This window comes from Ascaphus truei (genome assembly GCF_040206685.1).
Source record: "Ascaphus truei isolate aAscTru1 chromosome 3 unlocalized genomic scaffold, aAscTru1.hap1 SUPER_3_unloc_10, whole genome shotgun sequence".
Lineage (NCBI taxonomy): Eukaryota > Metazoa > Chordata > Amphibia > Anura > Ascaphidae > Ascaphus > Ascaphus truei.
The window spans coordinates 106,971-124,438 of NW_027453822.1; the positions used below are offsets into that span (position 1 = coordinate 106,971).

A 17,468-nucleotide genomic window follows, 5' to 3' on the forward strand; every position below is an offset into this window, starting at 1 on the left:
GAGTGGATGTGACTGTCACGAGAATTGCAAAGTGAACCACCATGCCTCCTTTAAGATTTGATCTCGTTCAAACACCCCATGGAAAGGAAAATGGAACCTGTTCTAAGAAAGTAATTCCACCCAGGCAAGCGGGAAAACCAGCTGTAGCAATCGCCTCAGTGTCAAAAGCCATGAAGTACAGATGGCCAACATTAAAGAGGCTCTAGAGAAGGGCATAACGAGATCCTCCATTGTGAGGGCACAGTCAGAAATAAAGCTTGCAACGGAGGCCTCATTCGATTCAGTATGTTTTTTCTGCGAGATCAATGGTGTTATCGATGGCTGTGAGGAGAGCTTGTCTTTGCCCCTGGTCAACAGACGCAGCCTCCAAAAATAATCTATTCAATCCACCCTTTGAAGGAGAACTTCTGTTTGGTTGGAAATCGGAAGCCATCACAGCGGAGGTGACCAGGGGAGTGGTTTGCTCCTACCACAAGAACGCAGAGGAAGAAGATATTCAGTAGGACAATTAGAAAGTTCTGAAAGAAAGGTTATTCCAAAAGGGGGTCAGAACAGCCTTGTTCGCGGGCAATGATCAAGAAGCAGAACATAAAGAGGTCCCAGGCCCACGTGAGACCTGGGGGCCCAACTGCAGAGTCGGACGCCAAGTGAATTATTCAACAGTTTGGATGAAGTCAATAAAGGACAAATGGATCCTACTGATAATACAGCATGGCTGCCAGCTACTGTTCAACCAATGTGCCGTGAGAAACCCATTTGTAAGATCCCGGGATCCAAAGCAGGCTGAAGGTAAGTTAGCCTTACAGCGAAATAAACACGATTGTCTTCCAAATTCCAATCCTTGTTTAGGCAAACCTGGCAAACAACACGCGGCGGCAGATTCTCTAAGCAGAAACACACTACAGGAACTACCAGGAAAACTGAAGTTGGATCAAGAGCTTTTTCTCCAAATTGTGAAAAGATGGGGGAAACCTCGGGTAGACCTCATGGCGATCCACAGCACTAATGTGAGTTGCCCCCGTTTCAGGGCAGCCCATCCAGAATTGTATCAAGCCCTCACTGTGGAAAGTAGAAGGTGGGTGATTACTCCATGAGATACAAAATATCTCTGCAGATGGTCTATTGACCAGAGGCTGACCGTCAGCTGGCATATATATATAATTCATATATGTCCATATAGGACTAAAAGTGAAAAAACAATAAAGTTTTAATAAACTTATTAAATAAGCACATATAATGTGTGGTGTACAAAAAATCCTCATGGGAGGCGAGCGCCATATTAAATGTGGTTGATATATACCTCGTATTGTAAAGAGTATAATCCCCTATACAGAAAATGGGTGATAAGAGGTAAACCGTAAATATACCAACATCATATCAAGGAAAACGGTGCAGCAGCAAACATACACACGTATGGTGTATATACCTCAAGGGAAACCTACCTGCACATAGAGAAACAATAATCCATATGTCTCTACATAGGCGTAACTACAGAGTGTATCTCCCGTATACAAAGCACAGAGCTGTATGGAGGGATAATCCCATGTATACACGAATAAGGCAATAATGCTATTAATATTCACTCATTCTAATATATAGGTATGCGAGTAAAGTATATGTCAAATAGTGCATCAATACAACAGTTCCCGTCTCTGTGAATAATCCCTAGCAGGTGAACCCTGCAGTGCCACGCTAACGGTATATATCTCTCTCTCATATACAATATAAGCAGCCTTATGGGACCTAACACAATAAAACACAACCATGTCAGATACACTAACCAGTATGGCTGATCGTAGCGAGTGTACTTGTGTGCAGTGTGTCAGAGTGTGGTCATTGTGCCCAGGGATCGCCGCGATACAAGCCGTATATCAGTCTGTCGCTGCTGCACTAACATGGCGGCGCCTCGCTTCAGGACATCACCGTCGTGACGTCATCAATCCCCAACGCGCATTTCGCGTGACACGGCACGCTTCATCAGGCGGAGGGGGAGTCAGTATGACCGGTAAGCCCCCATTAAATACCAGCGTTCGCAAGGGGTGTGTACTGACTCATAAGTCTAGCGCAAGATAATCTCTGTAGTTACGCCTATGTAGAGACATATGGATTATTGTTTCTCTACGTGCAGGTAGGTTTCCCTTGAGGTATATACACCATACGTATGTATGTTTGCTGCTGCACCGTTTTCCTTGATATGATGTTGGTATATTTACGGTTTACCTCTTATCACCCATTTTCTGTATAGGGGATTATACTCTTTACAATACGAGGTATATATCAACCACATTTAATATGGCGCTTGCCTCCTATGAGGATTTTTTGTACACCACACATTATATGTGCTTATTTAATAAGTTTATTAAAACTTTATTGTTTTTTCACTTTTAGTCCTATATGGACATATATGAATTATATATATATGCCAGCTGACGGTCAGCCTCCTATGAGGATTTTTTGTCCACTACACAATATATGTGCTTATTTAATAAGTTTATTAAAACTTTATTGTTATTTCACTTTTAGTCCTATATGGATATATGAATTATATATATACGCACCACCTTGAGAAAGGTCCCACTGGGGGGCCGAAACATCGTTTTTTGTGTCTTCTATCAAATATAGAAAATTCATGATTTACTTACCTGCGTGCTGTCCCTTGATGTCGTGTTGCAACCGGTATCGTATGGTATATATATATATATATATATATATATATATATATATATATATATATATATAGCCACTGTAAATATTACTGTATGTTCATTTGCATGTCTTAGACAGGTCTGCAACCCTGTCTTTCCCCATTGTCACCCAGCATACAGCACTTCCACTGCAGCAAGGGATTCTGGGAAATGACATGCAAATGAGCACTCACTGCCACCTTTTGTCTCAAGCTCGTATTACACAAGCAATATATATATACTAGCTGAGAGCCCCAGCGTTGCCCGGGATGTTTGTGGTGTGGGTGTGGCATTTGGGTGGGGAGTGGTCCACGCGGCCCATGTGCGGTGGTAGTGCTGCTGTGGCTGTACTGTTGGTGATTGTATCGGGGTGCTGATTTGGGAGGGTTTGGTGCTGATGTGGGGGTGCGGATGTGGGTGTGCCGATGGGGGAGGTGCAAAGGTGGCGATGTGTGGGTGCTGATGGTGTTGATGGGGGCTGGGAATGGTGGGGAGCCGAGAATGCCAGTGTGCTGGGGGGGCATGGGATACCGGTGTGCTGATGTGGTGGTGCTGGGGTGTGTGTGTGTATACACGTGTGTGTGTATGTGTATACACGTGTGTGTGTATACACGTGTGTGTGTATACACGTGTGTGTGTGTATACACTTGTGTGTGTGTATACACGTGTGTGTGTGTGTATACACGTGTGTGTGTGTATACACGTGTGTGTGTATACATTGTGTGTATGTATATATTGTGTGTGTGTATACGTGTGTGTGTATACACATGTGTGTATACACGTGTATACATGTTTGTGTGTGTATACATGTTTGTGTGTATACATTGTATGTGTGTGTGTGTATAAGTGTGTGTGTGTGTGTGTGTGTGTGTGTGTACACATGTTTGTGTGTGTATACACATGTGTGTGTGTATACGTGTGTGTGTGTGTGTGTACATGTGTGTGTGTATACATGTGTGTGTATATACATGTGTGTGTATACACATGTGTGTGTGTACACATGTGTGTGTGTGTACACATGTGTGTGTGTACACGTGTGTGTGTGTACACATGTGTGTGTGTGTACACATGTGTGTGTGTGTACACATGTGTGTGTGTGTGTGTACACACGTGTGTGTGTGTACACATGTGTGTGTATACACATGTGTGTGTGTATACACATGTGTGTGTGTATACACGTGTGTGTGTATACACATGTGTGTGTGTATACACGTGTGTGTATACACGTGTGTGTATACACGTGTGTGTGTATACATGTGTGTGTGTGTGTATACATGTGTGTGTGTGTATACATGTGTGTGTGTGTATACATGTGTGTGTATACATGTGTGTGTGTGTATACATTATGTGTATGTATACCTGTGTGTATACGTGTGTGAGTGTATACGTGTGTGTGTGTATGTGTACATGTGTGTGTGTGTGTATGTCTCCACGTATGTGTTTGTATGTCTCCATGTGTGTGTGTGTATGTCTCCATGTGTGTGTGTACGTGTACATGTGTGTGAGTATACGTGTACATGTGTGTGTGTGTACGTGTCTACGTGTACATGTGTGTGTGTGTGTACGTGTACGTGTGTGTGTGTGTGTACGTGTCTACGTGTACATGTGTGTGTGCGTGTCTACGTGTACATGTGTGTGTGTCTACGTGTACGTGCGTGTGTGTCTACGTGCGTGTGTGTGTACGTGTGTATGTGTGTGTCTATGTGTGTGTCTACGTGTGTGTGTTTGTGTCTACGTGTGTGTGTTTGTGTATACGTGTGTGTGTGTGTCTACGTCTGTGTGTGTGTGTGTGTGTCTACGTGTGTGTGTGTGTGTCTGTGTCCCTGTGTGTCCTTTGGCCCGTGACTCCGCCTCAGGGAAGGGGGGGGGGTGGGGGGGGAGGTGGTGGGGGTGGGGGGGGAGGTGGTGGGAAGGAGGGGGGTGGGGGGGAAGGGGAGGTGGGGGGGAGGTGGTGGGAAGGGGGGGGGTGGGGGGGAGGTGGTGGGAAAGGGGGGGGGTGCGGGGGAGGTGGTGGGAAGGGGGGGGAGGTGGTGGGAAGGGGGGGGGGTGGGGGGAGGTGGTGGGAAGGGGGGGGAGGTGGTGGGGAGTTGGGAAGGGGGGTGGGGGAGGTGGGAAGGGGGGTGGAGGTGGTGAGAGGTTGTAAGGGGGGAGTGAAGGGAAGGTGAAGGGGGGGTGAAGGTGGGGGTGGAGGGGAGGTGAAGGGGAGGTGAAGGGGGGGGGTGGAGGGGAGGTGAAGGGGGGGGTGGAGGGGAGGTGAAGGGGAGGTGAAGGGGGGGGGTGGAGGGGAGGTGAAGGGGGGGGTGGAGGGGAGGTGAAGGGGGGTGGAGGGGAGGTGAAGGGGGGGTGGAGGGGAGGTGAGGGGGGGGTGGAGGGGAGGTGAAGGGGAGGTGAAGGGGGGGGTGGAGGGGAGGTGAAGGGGGGGGTGGAGGGGAGGTGAAGGGGGGGTGGAGGGGAGGTGAAGGGGGGGGTGGAGGGGAGGTGAAGGGGAGGTGGGGGGGGGGTGAAGGGGAGGTGAAGGGAGGTGGGGGGGGGGTGAAGGGGAGGTGAAGGGGGGTGAAGGGGAGGTGGGGGGGGGGGTGAAGGGGAGATCGGGGGGGGTGAAGGGGAGGTGGGGGGGGGTGAAGGGGAGGTGAAGGGGGGTGAAGGGGAGGTGGGGGGGTGAAGGGGAGGTCGGGGGGGGGGTGAAGGGGAGGTGGGGGGGGTGAAGGGGAGGTGGGGGGGTGAAGGGGAGGTGGGGGGGTGAAGGGGGGTGGAGGGGAGGTGAAGGGGGGGTGGAGGGGAGGTGAAGGGGGGGTGGAGGGCAGGTGAAGGGGGGGTGGAGGGGAGGTAAAGGGGGGGTGGAGGGAGGTGGAAGGGAAGGGAAGTGGAGTGAGGGGAGGTGAGGGGAGGTGAGATGAAGGGGGGTGAGGGGAGGTGAAGGGGGGTGAGGGGAGGTGAAGGGGGGTGAGGGGAGGTGAAGGGGGGTGAGGGGAGGTGAAGGGGGGTGTGGGGAGGTGAAGGCCGCTCCCTCACCCGTCCGGCCGCTCACTCACCCGTTCGGCAGCTCCCTCACCCGTCCGGCAGGTCCCACGTGGATCTGAGGCGGGAGGCAGCTTGTTGTGGCCGGTCCCCCGCTGTGTCCCGGGCGCTCGCTCGCTCCGCTGACTGTAGCGGCGCCGGGGGGGGGGGGGTGGAGGGGAGGTGATTTGAAGGGGGGTGAGGGGAGGTGAAGGCCGCTCACTCACCCGTCCGGCAGCTCCCTCACCCGTCCGGCCGCTCCCACGTGGAACTGAGGCGGGAGGCAGCTTGTTGTGGCCGCTCCCCCGCTGTGTCCCGGGCGCTCGCTCCTCCGCTGACTGTAGCGGCGCCGGGGGGGGGGGGGAGGCTGATTTCGGGGAGGAAGAGGCGGAGGCTCCGGCGGGTATGTGAGGCCCCCCCCCCCCCCCCGGGTTATACATGCTGCTAATGTACACCCCCCCCCTAGTGTGTGTGTGTGTGTGTGTGTGTGTGTGTGTGTGTATATATCCCTGTGTGTGTGTTTTTGTCCCTGTGTGTCCTTTGGGCCGTCACTCCGCCTCAGGCCAATGAGAGGTGTGCGGGGGCGGCCCAAGGGACCAATGAGATTTCCCCTAGGGACACCGGACATCCAGCAGGCATGCATGCATGCAGGCAAACATACAGTGCTTTCACTAATATAGTATAAGATATACCAGCTGACGGTCAGCCTCTGGTCAGTAAACCATCCGCAGAGATATTCTGTATCTCATGGAGTAATCTCCTTCTACTCTCCACAGCGAGTGCTGGATATAGGATCTTTTTGGGGTTCTTTTTGGACCCACTCTGTTAAAGCGACGATTATTTGTCCCATAGCCCCTGCTACATGTCATTACTGATATTAGTATTAGGCTGAGCGGTACGGTCTCCACGATGCGTTTCAGCCCATGCAGAAGCATACAAACATGCACTACGTTCTCTATGGGAGCTGGAATACATGTTTCCACCCACTCCTGATGATTCCAGGAGTATTAAACAAGATGGGAAAAGGGTGATGTGCATATAGAGCTGTACAATGATAATTAGTGCAACTGTGACACTGGTGAATACCAACGCCTTATATCTATAAGTTAGGCTGCCAGGAAAAGATGACCGATACAGATCAATACAAGTAACAAAAAAAAAATATATGTCAGATTGGACATTTTATATGGTCAGATTTTATTATCTGTTTGGACTTGTTTTCAGGCACCGGATTATTTTTGGTTTTTATTAAACAAGATGGGCAACAAGCCCCCAAGTCTCGCCTTCCGAACTGTGCAAGGCAGCCATGAGGTCCTCAAAAAATACTTTCAGAAAGTTCTGCAAGTTAGATCTAATGGTCTTAGGTGGTGCAAACTTTGGTCGTGAGCTCCTTCAGGCTCTTGTAAAATAAAGTGTTAAACTATTTTGAGATGTGTGGTTTAGGATCTCTTCCCTTGGAAACGTTGCTATGTCTCGTCCGTGACCACTGACCACGATGATAAGAAAGAAAGAAGGAAAGAAGGTGTATCTTCGGTTTGCTGACATTGTTTTTCCCGATGTCCATTCATTTATTTGTCAGCTTTGAGCCATCCGGAGACTGACTGCAGGTAGAGGGAGGAGCCTTGGATAGGTGGAGCTACCTGCAGGTAGAGGGAGGAGCCTTGGATAGGTGGAGCTACCTGCAGGTAGAGGGGGGAGCCTTGGATAGGTGGAGCTACCTGCAGGTAGAGGGAGGAGCCTTGGATGGGTGGAGCTACCTGCAGGAAGAACGTTCTGTCCTACGTATCAGCGGGAGATGGAATAAACCAAATCTGCCATAAATTGGACTTCGGGAAAAAAAATATCTGCAAACTGAATGTAATTTGTCTCTTTTATCAGAAACCCAGAGGGTCACATAGACCTTGTCCCCCCCGGCAGTTAGGCCTGCCCTTCACGACTGTGAAGAGGTCACATAGACCTTGTCCCCCCCGGCAGTTAGGCCTGCCCTGCACGACTGTGAATAGGTTGATGGGTTAGATCAGGGGTGGCTAACTCCAGTTCTCAGGGGCCACCAACAGGTCAGTGTGACGATAAGGGGGTAACCAGGCTCTACAATAAAAGTTAAGCCCATCTAGTTACCCCTGAGAACCGTGGGTCCCTGGCAGCTGAAGCAGGAATATCCCTAATACCTGGCCTGTTGGTGGCCCTTGAGGGATGGAGTTGGCGACCCCATGGCCAGATATTACCCCAAACAGCCTTACCTAGGGTGTCTGAGCGCCGCAGGGCAGGCACGGAGCTCTGGCTCTCACACCAGTCCAGCTTCCCTCGAGCTATCAAAAACTTCTTGGCTTTGAAGAGAAGGGTGGGGAAATCCTCCTGGGAGGCGGCGAAGGCTTCGATCTTGTTCTTCACAGAGCCCAGCACCTGTGGAAAGGGGGAGGAAGTAGGGGAAAGTGAGGGTGGATGGTGGTTCTGCATGTACAGCACATGGTGGTCCTATAGAGAATGCGGTTGGACAGTTAGAGATGTGAAGTTGTGTAAGAGACGTGTAATACCCCCACATATACAGTATGGAAGATGCGTGTCTGCAGTACCTATTGCAAACCCCCATAGACAGAGGAAAGCAGTAGGGCCTTGGAACTTTGATGTCACTGCAACGGCACTATGGGGGGAACACAGGCAGGGAGGGGCGGGCCGTAGAGTCAGACCAACGAAGAGAGGGCAGAGAGGACCTGTTCCCAGGAGATACACGGGGAGGGGCGAGCCATGAGTCAGACCAACGAGGAGAGAGCAGAGAGGACCTGTTCCCAGGAGATACACAGGGAGAGGCGAGCTGCAGGCCAGACCCACGAGGAGAGAGCAGAGAGGACCTGTTCCCAGGAGATACACAGGGAGGGGCGAGCCGTGAGTCAGACCAACGAGGAGAGGGCAGAGAGGACCTGTTTCCAGGAGATACACAGGGAGGGGAGAGCCGTGAGTCAGACCAACGAGGAGAGGGCAGAGAGGACCTGTTCCCAGGAGATACACAGGGAGGGGCGAGCTGCAGGCCAGAACCACGAGGAGAGAGAGCAGAGAGGACCTGTTCCCAGGTTATACACGGGGAAAGGCGAGCTGTGAGTCAGACCCACGAGGAGAGAGCAGAGAGGACCTGTTCCCAGGAGATACACAGGGAGGGGCGAGCTGCAGGCCAGACCCACGAGGAGAGAGCAGAGAGGACCTGTTCCCAGGAGATACACAGGGAGGGGCGAGCTGCAGGCCAGACCCACGAGGAGAGAGCAGAGAGGACCTGTTCCCAGGAGATACACAGGCAGGGAGGGGCGAGCTGGGAGTCAGACCCACGAGGAGAGAGCAGAGAGGACCTGTTCCCAGGAGATACACGGGGAAAGGCGAGCTGCAGGCCAGACCCACGAGGAGAGAGCAGTGAGGACCTGTTCCCAGGAGATACACGGGGAAAGGCGAGCTGCAGGCCAGACCCACGAGGAGAGGGCAGAGAGGACCTGTTCCCAGGAGATACACAGGGAGGGGCGAGCTGCAGGCCAGACCCACGAGGAGAGAGCAGAGAGGACCTGTTCCCAGGAGATACACAGGCAGGGAGGGGCGACCTGTGAGTCAAACCCACGAGGAGGGAGAGCAGAGAGGACCTGTTCCCAGGAGACACACAGACAGGGAGGGTCGAGCTGTGTCAGACCCACGAGAAGAGAGCAGAGAGGACCTGTTCCCAGGAGATACACAGACAGGGAGGGGCGAGCCGTGAGTCAGACCCATGAGGAGAGAGCAGAGAGGACCTGTTACCAGGAGATACACAGGGAGGGGCGAGATGTGAGTCAGACCCATGAGGAGAGAGAGCAGAGAGGACCTGTTCCCAGGAGATACACAGGGAGGGGCGAGCCGTGAGTCAGACCCACGAGGAGAGAGCAGAGAGGACCTGTTACCAGGAGACACACAGACAGGGAGGGGCGAGCTGTGTCAGACCCACGAGAAGAGAGCAGAGAGGACCTGTTCCCAGGAGACACACAGGCAGGGAGGGGCGAGCCGTGAGTCAGACCCATGAGGAGAGAGCAGAGAGGACCTGTTCCCAGGAGACACACAGGCATGGAGGGGCGAGCCGTGAGTCAGACCCATGAGGAGAGAGAGCAGAGAGGACCTGCTCCCAGGAGACACACAGGGAGGGGTGAGCTGCAGGTCAGACCCACGAGGAGGGAGAGCAGAGAGGACCTGTTCCCAGGAGACACACGGGGAGGGGCGAGCCGTGAGTCAGACCCACGAGGAGAGAGCAGAGAGGACCCGTTCCCAGGAGATACACAGAGAGGGGCGAGCCGTGAGTCAGACCCACAAGGAGAGAGCAGAGAGGACCTGTCCCCAGGAGATACACGGGGAGGGGCGAGCTGTGAGTCTGACCCACGAGGAGAGAGCAGAGGACCTGTTCCAAGGAGATACACAGGCAGGGAGGGGCGAGCTGAGAGTCAGACCCACGAGGAGAGAGCAGAGAGGACCTGTTCCCAGGGGGAGAGAGCAGAGAGGTCCTGTTCCCAGGAGACACACAGGCAGGGAGGGGCGAGCTGAGAGTCAGACCCACGAGGAGAGAGCAGAGAGCAGAGAGGACCTGTTCCCAGGAGATACACGGGGAGGGGCGAGCTGTGAGTCAGACCCACGAGGAGAGAGCAGAGGACCTGTTCCAAGGAGATACACAGGCAGGGAGGGGCGAGCTGAGAGTCAGACCAACGAGGAGAGAGCAGAGAGGACCTGTTCCCAGGGGGAGAGAGAGCAGAGAGGTCCTGTTCCCAGGAGACACACAGGCAGGGAGGGGCGAGCCGTGAGTCAGACACACGAGGAAAGAGCAGAGACGACCTGTTCCCAGGAGATACACGGGGAGGGGCGAGCAGCGAGTCAGACCCATGAGGAGAGGGCAGAGAGGACCTGTTCCCAGGCAGATTGACAGGCAGGGAGGGGCGAGCTGTGATTCAGACCCATTGGGAGAGAGCAGAGAGGACCAGCTCCCAGGAGACACATAGGAAGGGGCGAGCAGCAGGTCAGACCCACGAGGAGAGAGCAGAGAGGACCTGTTCCCAGGAGATACACAGGCAGGGAGGGGCGAGCTGTGAGTCAGACCCACGAGGAGAGAGCAGAGAGGACCTGTTCCCAGGAGATACAAGGGGAGGGGCGAGCTGTGAGTCAGACCCACGAGGAGAGAGCAGAGAGGACCTGTTCCCAGGAGATACACGGGGAGGGGCGAGCTGTGAGTCAGACCCACGAGGAGAGAGCAGAGGACCTGTTCCAAGGAGATACACAGGCAGGGAGGGGCGAGCTGAGAGTCAGACCCACGAGGAGAGAGCAGAGAGGACCTGTTCCCAGGAGATACACAGGCAGGGAGGGGCGAGCCGTGAGTCAGACCCACGAGGAGAGGGCAGAGAGGACCTGTTCCCAGGAGATACAAGGGGAGGGGCGAGCTGTGAGTCAGACCCACGAGGAGAGAGAAGAGGGGACCTGTTCCCCAGATTGGAGAAGAAGACAGCCGTGGTTCCAGCTGTCCAAGGCCCAAGTGGACGACATTTAAAAGAGGTGGCGAAAGAGAGCAGAAGCTATTGCTATACCCGAGTGCGAGGATAGATACAAGCAGGGTCACGGAGACATGAGTACCCAGAGAAAGTATCTGTGGGATCGCTACCACCACTCACCAGCGGTATCCCTTTTCATACCAAACCACTTACATCCTCTGCGAACCAACTACAGCATAATATGATTGTCTAAGGTAAGTGACGGCTGCACATGTACAAACACAGGCGTGCTGCCACAACTGGATTCTGTCTTATACGAGCTCCACAAAACAACATACAGAAGACTAGAGGGCTCCCAAAAAGAAGCCCACATAGATACACACCACTTGTAGTGTAGGGGGGAGAAACCCGCTCAGCCTCCGTATATATAACATGGTGGGTGCCCTAGGGAAATGATATACGATACAGATCATTTAAGCCTTTCCCCTTAGAGGAGGGGAAAAGGTAAAGAGGAGAAGCCCCTTTATCATGCACTCGCTTGCCACAGAAGTAAATCAATTTATATCTAATGAACTGTGAAGATACAGAAGCAAAAGATTCAAAATAGTAAAATTAGTAGGTAAGTCCCTGACACACGAAAGTAAGGTGAATAAAGTGAAAATAGCAGATTTAATAGGTCCTTAGACGATAAAATAAATGGGACACTAGCGTATTGAACAAACACACAAATCCACCTGTTGGTAGCAGGTACGCCAACGGAAGGTGGATATTGGGATAAACCCTGGCCCTGCTGAGTAACGCTTATATGGCAGTAGGTACGGAAGGTGGATATTGGGATAAACCCTGGCCCCGCTGAGTAACGCTTATATGGCAGTAGGTACGGAAGGTGGATACTGGGATAAGCCCTGGCCCTGCTGAGTAACGCTTATATGGCAGTAAGTACGGAAGGTGGATATTGGGATAAACCCTGGCCCTGCTGAGTAACGCTTATATGGCAGTAGGTACGGAAGGTGGATATTGGGATAAACCCTGGCCCTGCTGAGTAACGCTTATATGGCAGTAGGTACGGAAGGTGGTTATTGGGATAAACCCTGGCCCTGCTGAGTAACGCTTATATGGCAGTAGGTACGGAAGGTGGATATTGGGATAAACCCTGGCCCTGCTGAGTAACGCTTATATGGCAGTAGGTACGGAAGGTGGATATTGGGATAAACCCTGGCCCCGCTGAGTAACGCTTATATGGCAGTAGGTACGGAAGGTGGATATTGGGATAAACCCTGGCCCTGCTGAGTAACGCTTATATGGCAGTAGGTACGGAAGGTGGATATTGGGATAAACCCTGGCCCCGCTGAGTAACGCTTATATGGCAGTAGGTACGGAAGGTGGATACTGGGATAAGCCCTGGCCCTGCTGAGTAACGCTTATATGGCAGTAGGTACGGAAGGTGGATATTGGGATAAACCCTGGCCCCGCTGAGTAACGCTTATATGGCAGTAGGTACGGAAGGTGGATACTGGGATAAGCCCTGGCCCTGCTGAGTAACGCTTATATGGCAGTAAGTACGGAAGGTGGATATTGGGATAAACCCTGGCCCTGCTGAGTAACGCTTATATGGCAGTAGGTACGGAAGGTGGATATTGGGATAAACCCTGGCCCTGCTGAGTAACGCTTATATGGCAGTAGGTACGGAAGGTGGTTATTGGGATAAACCCTGGCCCTGCTGAGTAACGCTTATATGGCAGTAGGTACGGAAGGTGGATATTGGGATAAACCCTGGCCCTGCTGAGTAACGCTTATATGGCAGTAGGTACGGAAGGTGGATATTGGGATAAACCCTGGCCCCGCTGAGTAACGCTTATATGGCAGTAGGTACGGAAGGTGGATATTGGGATAAACCCTGGCCCTGCTGAGTAACGCTTATATGGCAGTAGGTACGGAAGGTGGATATTGGGATAAACCCTGGCCCTGCTGAGTAACGCTTATATGGCAGTAGGTACGGAAGGTGGTTATTGGGATAAACCCTGGCCCTGCTGAGTAACGCTTATATGGCAGTAGGTACGGAAGGTGGATATTGGGATAAACCCTGGCCCTGCTGAGTAACGCTTATATGGCAGTAGGTACGGAAGGTGGATATTGGGATAAACCCTGGCCCTGCTGAGTAACGCTTATATGGCAGTAGGTACGGAAGGTGGATATTGGGATAAACCCTGGCCCTGCTGAGTAACGCTTATATGGTAGTAGGTACGGAAGGTGGATATTGGGATAAACCCTGGCCCTGCTGAGTAACGCTTATATGGCAGTAGGTACCGAAGGTGGCTACTGGGATAAACCCTGGCCCTGCTGAGTAACGCTTATATGGCAGTAGGTACGGAAGGTGGATATTGGGATAAACCCTGGCCCTGCTAAGTAACGCTTATATGGCAGTAGGTACGGAAGGTGGTTATTGGGATAAACCCTGGCCCCGCTGAGTAACGCTTATATGGCAGTAGGTACGGAAGGTGGATATTGGGATAAACCCTGGCCCTGCTGAGTAACGCTTATATGGCAGTAGGTACGGAAGGTGGATACTGGGATAAACCCTGGCCCTGCTGAGTAACGCTTATATGGCAGTAGGTACGGAAGGTGGTTATTGGGATAAACCCTGGCCCTGCTGAGTAACGCTTATATGGCAGTAGGTACGGAAGGTGGATATTGGGATAAACCCTGGCCCTGCTGAGTAACGCTTATATGGCAGTAGGTACGGAAGGTGGATATTGGGATAAACCCTGGCCCTGCTGAGTAACGCTTATATGGCAGTAGGTACGGAAGGTGGATATTGGGATAAACCCTGGCCCTGCTGAGTAACGCTTATATGGTAGTAGGTACGGAAGGTGGATATTGGGATAAACCCTGGCCCTGCTGAGTAACGCTTATATGGCAGTAGGTACGGAAGGTGGATATTGGGATAAACCCTGGCCCTGCTAAGTAACGCTTATATGGCAGTAGGTACGGAAGGTGGATACTGGGATAAACCCTGGCCCTGCTGAGTAACGCTTATATGGCAGTAGGTACGGAAGGTGGATATTGGGATAAACCCTGGCCCTGCTGAGTAACGCTTATATGGCAGTAGGTACGGAAGGTGGATATTGGGATAAACCCCGGCCCCGCTGAGTAACGCTTATATGGCAGTAGGTACGGAAGGTGGATATTGGGATAAACCCCGGACCCGCTGAGTAACGCTTATATGGCAGTAGGTACAGAAGGTGGTTATTGGGATAAACCCTGGCCCTGCTGAGTAACGCTTATATGGCAGTTGGTACGGAAGGTGGTTATTGGGATAAACCCTGGCCCTGCTGAGTAACGCTTATATGGCAGTAGGTAAGGAAGGTGGATATTGGGATAAACCCCGGCCCTGCTGAGTAACGCTTATATGGCAGTAGGTACGGAAGGTGGATATTGGGATAAACCCCGGCCCTGCTGAGTAACGCTTATATGGCAGTAGGTACGGAAGGTGGATACTGGGATAAACCCTGGCCCCGCTGAGTAACGCTTATATGGCAGTAGGTACGGAAGGTGGATACTGGGATAAGCCCTGGCCCTGCTGAGTAACGCTTATATGGCAGTAGGTACGGAAGGTGGATATTGGGATAAACCCTGGCCCTGCTGAGTAACGCTTATATGGCAGTAAGTACGGAAGGTGGATATTGGGATAAACCCTGGCCCTGCTGAGTAACGCTTATATGGCAGTAGGTACGGAAGGTGGATACTGGGATAAACCCTGGCCCTGCTGAGTAACGCTTATATGGCAGTAGGTACGGAAGGTGGTTATTGGGGTAAACCCTGGCCCTGCTGAGTAACGCTTATATGGCAGTTGTGCTGAACAAAAAAAATCAATGCTTGTGAGCTAAATATAATGCAAACTCAATTGGCATAGGCAGGGGGCAGGGGCAGGGGGCAGGGCGAACGGAGCCTCACACCAGCAGGGGGCAGGGCGAACGGAGCCTCACACCGGCAGGGGGCAGGGCGAAAGGAGGCACAAACCAGCAGGGGCAGGGCGAACGGAGCCACAAACCAGCAGGGGGCAGGGCGAACGGAGCCACAAACCAGCAGGGGGCAGGGCGAACGGAGCCACAAACCAGCAGGGGGCAGGGCGAACGGAGGCACAAACCAGCAGGGGGCAGGGCGATATTGGGATAAACCCTGGCCCTGCTGAGTAACGCTTATATGGCAGTAGGTACGGAAGGTGGATATTGGGATAAACCCTGGCCCTGCTGAGTAACGCTTATATGGCAGTAGGTACGGAAGGTGGATATTGGGATAAACCCTGGCCCTGCTGAGTAACGCTTATATGGCAGTAGGTACGGAAGGTGGATATTGGGATAAACCCTGGCCCTGCTGAGTAACGCTTATATGGCAGTAGGTACGGAAGGTGGATATTGGGATAAACCCCGGCCCTGCTGAGTGAGTAACGCTTATATGGCAGTAGGTACGGAAGGTGGATATTGGGATAAACCCTGGCCCTGCTGAGTAACGCTTATATGGCAGTAGGTACGGAAGGTGGATATTGGGATAAACCCTGGCCCCGCTGAGTAACGCTTATATGGCAGTAGGTACGGAAGGTGGATATTGGGATAAACCCTGGCCCTGCTGAGTAACGCTTATATGGCAGTAAGTACGGAAGGTGGATATTGGGATAAACCCTGGCCCCGCTGAGTAACGCTTATATGGCAGTAGGTAAGGAAGGTGGATATTGGGATAAACCCCGGCCCCGCTGAGTAACGCTTATATGGCAGTAGGTACGGAAGGTGGATATTGGGATAAACCCTGGCCCTGCTGAGTAACGCTTATATGGCAGTAGGTACGGAAGGTGGATATTGGGATAAACCCTGGCCCTGCTGAGTAACGCTTATATGGCAGTAGGTACGGAAGGTGGTTATTGGGATAAACCCTGGCCCTGCTGAGTAACGCTTATATGGCAGTAGGTACGGAAGGTGAATATTGGGATAAACCCCGGCCCTGCTGAGTAACGCTTATATGGCAGTAGGTACGGAAGGTGGATATTGGGATAAACCCTGGCCCTGCTGAGTGAGTAACGCTTGTATGGCAGTAGGTACGGAAGGTGGATATTGGGATAAACCCTGGCCCCGCTGAGTAACGCTTATATGGCAGTAGGTACAGAAGGTGGATATTGGGATAAACCCTGGCCCCGCTGAGTAACGCTTATATGGCAGTAGGTACGGAAGGTGGATATTGGGATAAACCCTGGCCCTGCTGAGTAACGCTTATATGGCAGTAGGTACGGAAGGTGGATATTGGGATAAACCCTGGCCCTGCTGAGTAACGCTTATATGGCAGTAGGTACGGAAGGTGGATATTGGGATAAACCCTGGCCCTGCTGAGTAACGCTTATATGGCAGTAGGTACGGAAGGTGGATATTGGGATAAACCCTGGCCCTGCTGAGTAACGCTTATATGGCAGTAGGTACGGAAGGTGGATATTGGGATAAACCCCGGCCCTGCTGAGTAACGCTTATATGGTAGTTGTGCTGAACAAAAAAAAATCAATGCTTGTGAGCTAAATATAATGCAAACTCAATTGGCATAGGCAGGGGGCAGGGGGCAGGGGGCAGGGGGCAGGGCGAACGGAGCCTCACACCAGCAGGGGGCAGGGCGAACGGAGCCACAAACCAGCAGGGGGCAGGGCGAAAGGAGGCACAAACCAGCAGGGGCAGGGCGAACGGAGCCTCACACCAGCAGGGGGCAGGGCGAAAGGAGGCACAAACCAGCAGGGGCAGGGCGAACGGAGGCACAAACCAGCAGGGGGCAGGGCGAACGGAGCCACAAACCAGCAGGGGCAGGGCGAACGGAGCCACAAACCAGCAGGGGCAGGGCGAACGGAGCCTCACACCAGCAGGGGGCAGGGCGAAAGGAGGCACAAACCAGCAGGGGCAGGGCGAACGGAGCCTCACACCAGCAGGGGGCAGGGCGAAAGGAGGCACAAACCAGCAGGGGCAGGGCGAACGGAGGCACAAACCAGCAGGGGGCAGGGCGAACGGAGCCACAAACCAGCAGGGGGCAGGGCGAACGAAGCCACAAACCAGCAGGGGGCAGGGCGAAAGGAGCCTCAAACCAGCAGGGGGCAGGGCGAACGGAGCCACAAACCAGCAGGGGGCAGGGCGAACGGAGCCTCATACCAGCAGGGGGCAGGGCGAAAGGAGGCACAAACCAGCAGGGGGCAGGGCGAACGGAGGCACAAACCAGCAGGGGGCAGGGGCAGGGCGAACGGAGCCTCACACCAGCAGGGGGCAGGGCGAACGGAGGCACAAACCAGCAG

At 53.0% G+C, this 17,468-nt stretch overlaps 1 protein-coding gene across 27 annotated transcripts in view; it reads right to left on the reverse strand.

Moving 5' to 3' along the window:
• The window catches only part of LOC142473318 (FHF complex subunit HOOK-interacting protein 1B-like), a 128,848-nt gene that overhangs the window by 13,476 nt on the left and 97,904 nt on the right, over positions 1–17,468 (reverse strand). For 26 of the 27 annotated variants that reach the window (XM_075580541.1, XM_075580520.1, XM_075580517.1 and 23 more), the window contains one exon: positions 7,922–8,084. The exons of the other annotated variant lie outside the window; for it this stretch is intronic. In XM_075580541.1, coding sequence (XP_075436656.1) covers positions 7,922–8,084 — 163 coding nt within the window. The remainder of the gene's footprint in view (positions 1–7,921; positions 8,085–17,468) is intronic. 27 annotated transcript variants of the gene reach the window in all.